The sequence below is a fragment of the Colobus angolensis genome, unplaced genomic scaffold, assembly GCF_000951035.1.
Source record: "Colobus angolensis palliatus isolate OR3802 unplaced genomic scaffold, Cang.pa_1.0 Scaffold2, whole genome shotgun sequence".
NCBI lineage: Eukaryota > Metazoa > Chordata > Mammalia > Primates > Cercopithecidae > Colobus > Colobus angolensis.
Genome location: NW_012115154.1, coordinates 8,791,238 through 8,802,093, shown reverse-complemented (window position 1 = coordinate 8,802,093; position 10,856 = coordinate 8,791,238). Strand labels below are relative to the sequence as shown.

At 51.6% G+C, this 10,856-nt stretch overlaps 1 protein-coding gene across 1 annotated transcript in view; it reads left to right on the top strand.

Annotated features, from left to right (window-relative positions):
• The window catches only part of DENND2A (DENN/MADD domain containing 2A), a 116,275-nt gene extending 105,807 nt beyond the window's left edge, over positions 1-10,468 (top strand). Inside the window, exons 14-19 of the mRNA XM_011941289.1 lie at positions 1,094-1,271; positions 2,807-2,848; positions 5,079-5,196; positions 6,723-6,968; positions 9,167-9,253; positions 10,147-10,468. Of these exons, the coding sequence (XP_011796679.1) occupies positions 1,094-1,271; positions 2,807-2,848; positions 5,079-5,196; positions 6,723-6,968; positions 9,167-9,253; positions 10,147-10,178 (703 nt within the window). The 3' untranslated portion in view covers positions 10,179-10,468. The remainder of the gene's footprint in view (positions 1-1,093; positions 1,272-2,806; positions 2,849-5,078; positions 5,197-6,722; positions 6,969-9,166; positions 9,254-10,146) is intronic.
• The last annotated feature ends 388 nt before the right edge of the window (positions 10,469-10,856 follow it).

Below are 10,856 nucleotides of genomic sequence, written 5' to 3'. Positions count from 1 at the left end.
GGAATTTCACCATGTTAGCCAGGCTGGTCTCGAACTCCTGACCTCAGGTGATCCACCCACCTTGGCCTCCCAAAGTACTGGGATTACAGGCGTGAGCCACCGTGCCCGGCAGCCCTCAGTCATCTCTAGCATATCATCCTTGACCAGAATTCTGGGTGAGGCTCAACTGTATATGAGTTTCATATTTACATGAACCCATTTGGAGCTGACCACTGGCATGTGAGTACCAAAGGAGTTTTCTGTCTTTCTTTTCCTGGATTGCACCTAGGTGTTCATGCTCAGCTGAGAGAATGTTGGGAACAGAACACAGCCAAAGCTACAGTGTTTCGATAGAAAGCATCTTCAGATCTTCAGTAAGAGAATGAGCATTCTTGAGAAAATAGGCTTTCACTGTTTTTGTGTTTTTGTTTTGTTTGGGGAGCGGGCAGGGAGTAGGGGTGGAAAGGAATGTAAATTAAAACCTTACAAGAGTCCAGGCACGGTGGCTCACACCTGTAATCCCAGCACTTCGAGAGGCTGAGGTGGGCAGATCACTTGAAGTCAGGAGTTCAAGTCCAGCTTGACCAACATGGTGAAACCCTATCACTACTAAAAATACAAAAATGAGCCAGGCGTGGTGGTGGGTGCCTGTAATCCCAGCTACTCGGGAGGCTGAGATGGGAGAATTGCTGGAACCTGGGAGGCAGAGGGTGCAGTGAGCCCAGATCGTGCCACTGCACTCCAGCCTATGCAACAGAGGGAGACTCTGTCTCAAAAATAATTAAAAATAGAAATAAATAAATAAAAACCTTACAAGAGTATAGCTCACACAAAAAAGCTGAGAACAGGAGGGTGCAGGGCGTGTAGCTCACATGTGAAAACACACTTGTCAAAATTATCCAGGACATTAAACTCGTCCCTGCAGCTGTGCCTCCAAGCCTCTCGCATAGGCTCTAAGTGCCTGGTGTGGCCTGTGCTGAGACTGTCCCGTGCTATGCCCCATCCACGTGTGTCCTTTCCTAATCATCCTGCCTCTGGGAGAGCCTTCTCCCCTGGAGGCTTTCCTGGGCCCTCGCTGAGCCGGCCTCTCTCCCTGTTCTCTCCCTGGCTGCAGCACCCTGTCCAAGTGCTGCCACGCAATGGTGGCGCTGATCTACCCCTTCAGCTGGCAGCACACCTACATCCCGGTGCTGCCACCCGCCATGGTCGACATCGTGTGCTCGCCGACGCCCTTCCTCATCGGGCTGCTCTCCAGCTCTCTGCCCCTGCTCAGGGAGCTGCCGCTGGAAGAGGTGAGCCCCCACTCGGCCCTGTCTCCCTCCCTGCAGGGTGCGGAGAACAGAGCAGGGTGCTGGCCCCACAGGCATCATGGAGCAGTTCTCAGAGCCAGCAGTGTTGGGGAGCAGGGCGCAGGGGGCCACCAGGGCTTTGTCTGGCATGTGTCCTGCCCAGAGGCTGACTCAGTCAGACCCTCAGTGACAGCAAACACTGTTTTCCCTTCCAAATGAAATGCCTGGTATGAGCACCCCTTGAGAAGGTCAGCAACGAACAATTTAGCCAGATGTCGAAACTCTTAAGTCATGAATAGCCCTCTCCTCTCCCCTCCCCTCCCGCCCACTCCCCCACATTGAGGAGCTAGCAAGATCCGGTCCTTTGTCATATCCGTTAAAAATGTTTTTAATCCCCAAGTTCTGGGTGTCCAGTTTAGCGTCGAAGCGGGGAAAGTCCTGCTTGGCACTTCTGGAGTTACTTAGCCCCAGCCCCTTCTTCTAAATGGTTTCGACCCTGAGGACTGCGGACTTCCAGCAGTCAGAGAAGGAAGCTTAAATAATGTTGTTCAGCCCCGAAGCACCAGGAGGAACGCCTGTCCCCGTGTCCTGCAGTTCTGTCTGGGTGCCTAGAAGCTGCTCCTCTAATTGCCCGGATAGTCCTAATGCCCCATTAAACATCACCCACCGGCCTTAGGGCTTTCAATGCAGGCTTGAGGACCGCCAGGCGTTCCTCTGGCGCCCTGTGCTCCTGCAGGTGGCTCAGTTCATCCCCGGAGGGTGTGAGCGGAAAGGAAGGAGAGGTGGCCCTCCGCTCCTGGGCAGGCCTCTGGGATATGGGAGAACTCCTGTGTTTCCAGCTGTTGTTATGGTGACCATCCAGTCCCCTGGCTCCTCCTCCATCATGGCCAGTGGCCTTGGCTGGGGTCTGAGTGAGGGTCGTGCTCTCAGAAGTAGCAGCCCTTGTGTGGCCTTTGCGCCCCAGGCACCTCACTTACCCCACCTTGGTCCTGGCCCAAGTCTCATTCTCACTCTGAGGAGTGAGGGAGCAAGTGCTTTATCCCGAAAGCCTTCAGCAGTGAAAGCCCAAAGCCTAACCGAGTCTCCAGGTGGGTTTCTCTCCTCCTCTCCCCTGGAGAGAAATGACACGGTGAAGTGGGCAGCTGGGGAAAGACAAGGCAGCAGCCCTAGGGTGGGAACCAGGGAGGCTTATAGTGTCTTTGGCCCACCTCAGTAGCCCACACCCTAAAAGGCAGCATGAGAAGCATGAGAAACTCTGCCTCAGCCAGTGTGAGAGCCGGGCGGAGAGTCCAGCCACAGCACACACGTGTCCCAGCCTGCGGTGTCAGTGATGAAAGCATGCAGTTCAGGAAGGACCCTCTCCAGCCCTGCTCTTCATTATCTGTGGCTACCGTGGCAATATCAGGAAACCACAAATGGCTCACCCCCAGTCCCGCCCCAGCTGCCTCTCTGCATGCCAAGAAGGAAGAAGGCTACGAGTCCATCCCTACCCCAGAAGCGCTGGTGACAGTGACAGTCCCTCTCCTCTCATCTCATAGGTCCTTGTGGTTGACCTCGTCAACAGCCGGTTCCTCAGACAGGTGAGTGAGGCCAGCGACGGCCTCCGGCTCCCTTTGTCTTCACCTGTTTGTTGTTTGGGGCTCAGCTCTCCAGCCTTGAAAAGGCTCCGTGGAATTGCAGAGCAGGGTGGCGGAGCTGTGTGACCCGAGGACGGGGCTGGGCTGAGGACAAGACAGAAGGCAAGGGGCAAAAAGGAAGGGTTTGGGCAAAGGATTGCTTTCCACGTGTTCTGACACAAAATGGTTTTCTAACAATTAGAAAAAGAATCTTTGTAATCTCGTAACTATAGGTACCCAGATATTTCATTTTTCAAAATAGCTAGGTGCAGTGGCTCACACCTGTAATCCCAGCACTTTGGGAGGCTGAGACAGGTGGATCACCTGAGGTCAGGAGTTTGAGACCAGCCTGACTAATATGGTGAAACCCCATCTCTATTAAAAATACAAAAATTAGCCAGACGTAGTGGCGGGCACCTGTAGTCCCAGCTACTTGGGAGGCTTAGACAAGAGAATTGCTTGAACCCGGGAGGTGGAGGTTGCAGTGAGCCAAGATTGCGCCACTGCACTCCAGCCTGGGCGACAGAGTGAGAACCCATCTCCAAAAAAAAAAAAAGATAGGGTCTGACTATGTTGCCCAGGCTGGTCTCAAACTCCTGGCCTCAAGTGATCTTCCCACCTCAGTCTCCTCAGTAGCTGGAGGCGTGCATCACCATGCCCAGCTTCAATATGCATTTAAAGAATATTTGCCCCAGCCTGGTGTCTCACACCTATAATCCCAGCACCTCCAGAGGCTGAGGCAGGAGGATCACTTGAGCCCAGGAGTTAAAGACCAGCCTGAGACAACATGGTAAGACCCTTGTGTCTACAAAAAAATTTAAAAATTACCCAGGCCTGCTGGTGTGCACCTGTAGTCCTAGCAGCTACTCAAGAGGCTGAGGCAGGAGGATCATTTAAGCCTAGGAGGTCAAGGCTGCAGTGAGCTGATATCGTGCCACTGTACTCCAGCCTGAGAGATAGAGTGAAACCCTTTCCTGAAGAAAAAAAAAAGGAGAGAAAAGGAGACAGGAAAAAAAATATGTGTTTGTGTGTGTGTGTGTTTATTTGTGTGTGTGTGTGTGCGCGCGCGTGCGCACGTGCACCTTAAAAGGACTGAAAGGAAAACCCACTAAAACATTAATGCGTGTTGTCTTAGGGAGGGAAACTGAAAGGAGACAGATGATAAGTGATTTTAAATTGTTTTAGTACATTCATATATGTTTATAATGACCATCAGTTACTTTCACTAGCAAAGAAGATAACACACATGTATTTTTTTTTTTTTTTTATCATTTGCCAGAGAGGCCTAACTTCTATCAGATCTAGGAAGAAGTAATTATAGTAATTACAGAAATTTTCTCTGGGCATTCTGATGGATTACTTCCAAGTGTTGCCACATTGCTGAAAAGTTCAGTAGCATTAATGCTGTTTTTTTATTATTACTTTCACTTCCTCAAGGCCCACAGGGTAGGCCCTTCCCGAGACCCTCCTGCTCTGAGATGCAGATCCCAAAGCCAGCCTTGAATCACGCAGGCCGTCTGCCCTGGCCAGAATCCCCTGGTTACCAGAATCCACTGGCTACCCTACAGGATGGGGCAGTGGAAATCATCTATTGAGTATCCTGTCAGTGCCAAGCCCTTTCACAGGGTAATTGTAGTCCATTTTAGCTTCACAACAAGGTATAGATTGACTGGTAATCCATTTTACAAGTGGGGAAAATGAGGCTCCTGTTGCTTGTAAAAAGTAGGCTTGGCTGGGTGCAGTGGCTCACGCCTGTAATCCCAGCACTTTGGGAGGTCAAGGTGGGCGGATCACCTGAGGTCAGGAGTTTGAGACCAGCCTGGTTAACACGGTGAAACCCCGTCTCTACTAAAAATACAAAACATTAGCCAGGCGTGGTGGCACACGCCTGTAGTTCCAGCTACTTGGGAGGCTGAGGCAGGAGAATTGCTTGAATCTGGGAGGCAGAGGTTGCAGTGAGCCAAGATCGTGCCATTGCACTCCGGCCTAAGCTACAAGAGTGAAACTCTGTCTCAAAAAAAAAAAAAAAAAAAGTTAGGCTCAAGATGGAAACCTCGGACCTCTGGCTTTCAGTTGTATTCCTTCCATGAAACTGGGGACTGAGCCAGGCCTGCCCTGCAGTGACTCCAGTGTGTCCTGCGGCCAGGACGCAGCCACCATGCCCATAAGCCCGCCTGCTACCTCTGCTTTCCAGATGGATGATGAGGACTCCATTCTGCCCCGGAAGCTTCAGGTGGCCCTGGAACACATTCTGGAACAGAGGAACGAGCTGGCTCATGAGCAGGACGAAGGGCCTCTGGACAGCAGGCACGGTAAGTGTTCGGCCACCTCCCAGTGGGTCTTTCCCTTCCACTCTGAGGGTCAGGGAACAAACGGGCAGTGGGCAAGGGCCAAGTAGGAAAATGGGCAAGAGAGACATAAGGAGAGAAACCGGGGCCTCATTCTGTTTATCTGTATTTCATTCCCATGATGAATTGTTGGAAAGATTTTCCCACCTCCCCCATTTTGGCCCTAAAGTACCTGTTTAAAAGGGGGATGTGGAAATTATCTGGGCATGGTGACACATGCCTGTGGTCGCAGCTACTCGGGAGGCTGAGGCAGGAGGATCCCTTGAGCCCAGGAGGTTGAGGCTGCAGTGAGCCATACCACTGCACTCTAGTCTGGGCGACAGAGTGAGACCCCATCTCAAAAAATCAAAAATTAAAAACTGTGGCCAGGCGTGGTGGCTCACACCTATAATCCCAGCACTTTGGGAGGCCGAGGAAGGTGGATCACCTGAAGTCAAGAGTTTGAGACCAGCCTGGCCAACATGGTGAAACCACATCTCTACTGAAAATACAAAAATTAGCTGGCCATAGTGGCAAGCACCTGTAATCCCAGCTACTCGGGAGTCCGAGGCAGGAGAATCGCTTGATCTAGGAGGCAGAGGTTGCAGTGGACCGAGATCACATCACTGCACTCCAGCCTGGGAGACAGAGCAAGACTCTATCTCAAAAAACATAAAAGGCTGGGGCCAGGCACAGTGGCTCACGCCTGTAATCCCAGCACTTTGGGAGGCTGAGGCAGGCGGATCACAAGGTCAGTAGATCGAGACCATCCTGGCTAACATGGTGAAACCCCATCTCTACTAAAAATACAAAAAAATTAGCCGGGCGTGGTGGCACACACTTGTAGTCCCAGCCACTCAGGAGGCTGAGGCAGGAGAATGGCATGAACCCAAGAGGCAGAGCTTGCAGTGAGCTGAGATTGTGCCACTGCACTTCAGCCTGGGCGACAGAGCAAGACTCTGTCTCAAAACAAAACAAAACAAAACAAAACATAAACATAAAAGGCTGGGTGCAGTGGCTCACCTTGTAATCCCAGCACTTTGGGAGGCCGAGGTGGGCAGATCACTTGAGGTAAGGAGTTCGAGACCAGCTTGTCCAACATGGTGAAACCCCATCTCTACTAAAAATACAAAATTTAACTGGGTATGGTGGTGCGCACCCATAATCCCAGCTACTCGGGAGGCTGAGGCAGAGGAATTACTTGAACCCAGGAGGCAGAGGTTGCGGTGAGTCAGGATTACGCCACTGCACTCCAGCCTGGGTGACAGAGTGAGACTCCATCTCAAGAAATAAAAATAAAAATAAAAACTTGTTTTTGACAATTTAAAATTTAAAAAATTAAGCAGGGAAAGAAATGCCTTCATAACCTAGAGTAACCCTCCTCCTGGATAATCAGTATCCATCAAGGGAACTAGCAGTTACTGTACTTTGATTACTAATTGGCTTGTCTCAAGGGCTCTGGCCCAGCCTGTCTGCCCTCACCGTTCCTGGCCTTTCCTCCCCTTACTCAGGCTCAGAGTCCAGCCCCTTGAATGAGGTGGTGTCTGAAGCCTTTGTCCGCTTCTTCGTGGAGATTGTGGGACACTACTCGTTGTTCCTGACGTCGGGTGAGCGCGAGGAGAGAACCCTGCAGCGGGAGGCCTTCCGCAAAGCTGTCTCCTCCAAGAGTCTCCGCCACTTCCTGGAGGTCTTCATGGAGACTCAGATGTTTCGGGGCTTCATCCAGGAGCGGGAGCTGCGCCGGCAGGATGCCAAAGGTTAGGGGCATCTTCTCTGTTGGGGCCAAGTCAGCTAGAGCTCCCCCTAATCCAGGCGGATGATGAGCAGGGAGAAAGATCACAGAGCAGGGGCACAGAGAGGGCTGTACCCACCTCCCCCAGAGAGCTTGCAGTTATGCCCTGATTGAGCTGGTGGGAAGGCCTCCTCTCCTGGCTTCTCTGTTGCCTCTGCCAGCCTCTCCCAGAACCACATTCCAGCATCTGTGGCAAGGTCTCTTTCTATCCCATGCTTTCCAAATTGATGAAATTCTCAGGCTGGGCACAGTGGGTGACTCACGCCTATAATCCCAGCACTTTGGGAGGCCGAGGTGTGCAGATCACTCGAGGTCAGGAGTTCAAGACCAGCCTGGACAACACGGTGCAACTCCTTTTCTACAAAAATATTTTAAAAAATTAGATCGGTGTGGTGGTATGTGCCTGTGGTCCCAGCTACTCAGGAGGCTGAGGTGGGAGGATCACTTGAGCTTGGGAGGTGGAGGTTGCAACAAGTCAAGATCATGTCACTCCATTCCAGCCTGGTTGAGAGAGCAAGACTCCATCTCAGAAAAAAAAAAAAGAAAAGAAAAGAAAAGAAAACTCATTGGAGAGTATGAGTTACAGGAGGCACCTGCCGAAGGAGTTTTTAAAATATTAATAGATCTACCAGATCCATTTAAATATCTCTTTACAGATCACTTGGTAAGAGAGGTGGGAGACACACAAGCTTACAAACTACCTGGAAGCTGGGCGTGGTGGCTCACACCTGTAATCCCAGCACTTTGGGAGGCCAAGGCAGGTGGATCACCTGAGGTCAGGAGTTCAAAATCAGCTTGGCCAACATGGTGAAACCCTGTCTCTACTAAAAATACAAAACATTAGCCAGGCGTGGTGGTGTGTGCCTATAATCCCAGCTACTCAGGAGAACTGCGTGAACCCAAGAGGCGGAGGTTGCAGTGAGCCAAGATCGCACCATTGCACTCCAGCCTGGGCAACAAGAGTGAAACTCCATCTCAGAAAAAAAAAGAAAAAGAAAAGAAAAAAAAAATTACCTGGAAAAAGCCGGGTGCTGTGGTGCACTCCTGTAATCCCAGCACTTTGGGAGGCTGAGGCGGGCAGATCACCTGAGGTCAGGAGCTCGAGACCAACCTGGACAACTTGGTGAAACCCCGTCTCTACTAAAAATACAAAAATTAGCTGGGCGTGGTGGCAGGCACCTGTAATCCCAGCTACTCAGGAGGCTGAGGCAGGAGAATCGCTTGAACCCGGGAGGCAGAGCTTGTGGTGAGCCACAATGGCGCCATTACACTCCAGCCTGGGTGACACAGCAAAACTCTCTCTCAAAAAAAAAAAAAAAAAAAAATCCTGGAAAGAACCCTCTGTCCATGAAAAATCAGTCAGCAATGAGACAGAGTGTCTGAAGCTCAGACCCCAGGGGTCTGAGAAGCTGCCTAGGAATGGCCTATCCAGCCATCCTCCCTCCACAGAGGGACTCCTGGAAAACTTAGCCACTTGGCTAGGGCCCTCTTACAGGAGAGTGCAGGGAAATGGGAGCGCACAGGCACCCCTCCCGAGCCAGGACAGTCCGGTTCAACTTTTCTTTCTTTTTTTTTTTTGAGATGGAATTTCACTCTTGTTGTCCAAGCTGGAGTGCAAAAGCGCAACCTTGGCTCACTGCAACCTCCATCTCCCGGGTTCAAGTGATTCTCCTGCCTCAGCCTCCCGAGTAGCTGGGATTACCAGCGTGCACCACCATGCCTGGCTAATTTTTTGTATTTTTCAGTAGAAACGGGGTTTCACCATGTTAGCCAGGCTGGCCTCAAACTCCTGATCTCAAGTGATCTGCCCACCTTGGCCTCCCAAAGTGCTGGGATTACAGGCGTGAGCCATCATGCCTGGCCACTCCGGTTCATATTTAAAACCGTCCACCTGGCACAGTGTAGACACTTGGAAGGTGTTTGTTGAATAAAAATAGGATTTCATCTACGAGGTGGCTTTATAGCCTTCCAAAGACGGTTATTGCACAGGTGGAGCAACTATAAGAGCAATAAAACCCTTATAAAACCTGATTCAGAGCATGTTTATAGGAGCAGCTTAGTCTCAGAAACAAAGTTTCTCTTTTTTCTGGTAGGGAGGAAATGGGCACGTTTAGAAGCACAAAGACCAATAACTCAAATGACTGGGATTTCTCTTGTTAACAGGTCTGTTTGAGATCCGAGCCCAAGAGTATCTGGAAACACTCCCCAGTGGAGAGCACAGCGGTGTCAATAAGTTCCTGAAGGGACTAGGTAAGGATCAGGGCTCTGGGTGCCCAGCCTATGTGCCTCTGAGCTGTCTGTCTCCGAGTCCCAGCCAGTTCCCTCCACCGGAGCCAGCGCCCTGAATAATGCAGAGCTCTACGGCCTGCGCTGGGCAGATGCTACTGGCATTTTAACCTCCTGTTCTAATCTGTCCCCAAAGAGAAAACAAAGGAAACGCTGCCCCCAGCACCTCCTTTTCTGGGTCTCCGGGCTTTCTTGCTATCTTCTTTCTCTATGATCTCCTACACTTTTAAATCTCAGTGGAACTGAGCTGAGGGAGCGTGGCGGGAACCAGACAAGAATGTCTGGCAAGAAAGACTCGCACTGGTGTCCAAATTCCCCTGGAAAGTAGAAACGTGACACTTACAAGGACTGCAGTTTAATCAGTGAAAAGGCCTTACAGGGAAAGGGAGGATGAAGAACACAGCAGAAAAAGAGGACGGAGACCCCAGTAGGGAGGTGTCTGCAGCAGTGAGGCCCTCCCAGAGGGCCTGCCAGGGGTGCCATGTCTGTGCCTCCTGCAGGATGGAGGGCTACCTGGAAGCGGAGTGTTTTAAATAACACAGCATTGCTGGGCACTTTCTCCTCCCTTGGCTCCTGAGGGGTGTGTCAATTTGGTGCTTCCTTTATTACCACAGCAGAAGCCAGCCCTCCTAGACAGCTCTGACGGTCTTCCTTTCAAACCCCTCCAAGTCTAAGGAAGACCCTAGGGGGATCTCTGGAAAGAACAAAGCCCCTTTGGTTTATCCAGAGCAAGGGATGAGGCTCCCTGGGGTGGCGTGGGGGCCCCGTTACCCACACCACTTCTGGGTGGAAAGGGCAAGATTTATCTCACCCGCCTTTGTCTACCTTGTGAAATGTTCTCATTTTCCTTTTTTTAGGCAATAAAATGAAATTTCTCCACAAGAAATAACTCTCAGCTCAGCCTCAAGGGAAAACTTCCTCCTAGTGCAGCTCCATGCTTTAAAAACAGTTCCTGGTGGCCTTTCTGAAAGGCTGGCTCCCAGGTTGTCCTGGTGCGGAACTGGAGGCCACGGTGGCTTCTGACTGAGGCTGGGCTTTCCCCTGGACGGGGGCCTGGGAGCCACCCGGGAGGACAGCCCCGGAAAGGGAGCCCGAGACCAGGCGTGTCGCCGACATGCAAATGGGTTGTTTTGGTGGTTGGGGTTTTTTTTATCTTAGATATTAAAAGTAAGAAAAATGTGTGGGTTTTCTGTTTATTATGCCAAGGCCAAAAGGAGCCTGTCCTGCCCTACATGTTCCCCTCGTTCGTCCCATCCAACCGCTCAGCAATGGAGCTAAGAGGTGCGGTGATGGGCAACAGAAATGAGGTGCTCCTCTGGGCGGGGCTGAGGACACAGGAGGACTGTGAGGGGAGGAGGCAGAGCTGGTGCCTCGGGTTCAGGGCGCGAGGCCTCCTGGTGAAAGGCTGGGCCCTTGCCCTAGAGTGGAGGCCAGGGAGGGACGGGAGCTATAGACGGATGTGGCTTCCCAGACACGCTGCACTTCCAGAAGGGTCAGTGATGCCACCTGGTGGCCGAGGCCATGGACGTCTCTCTTCCCAAATGGACCTGACTCTTCTTGACCGCCT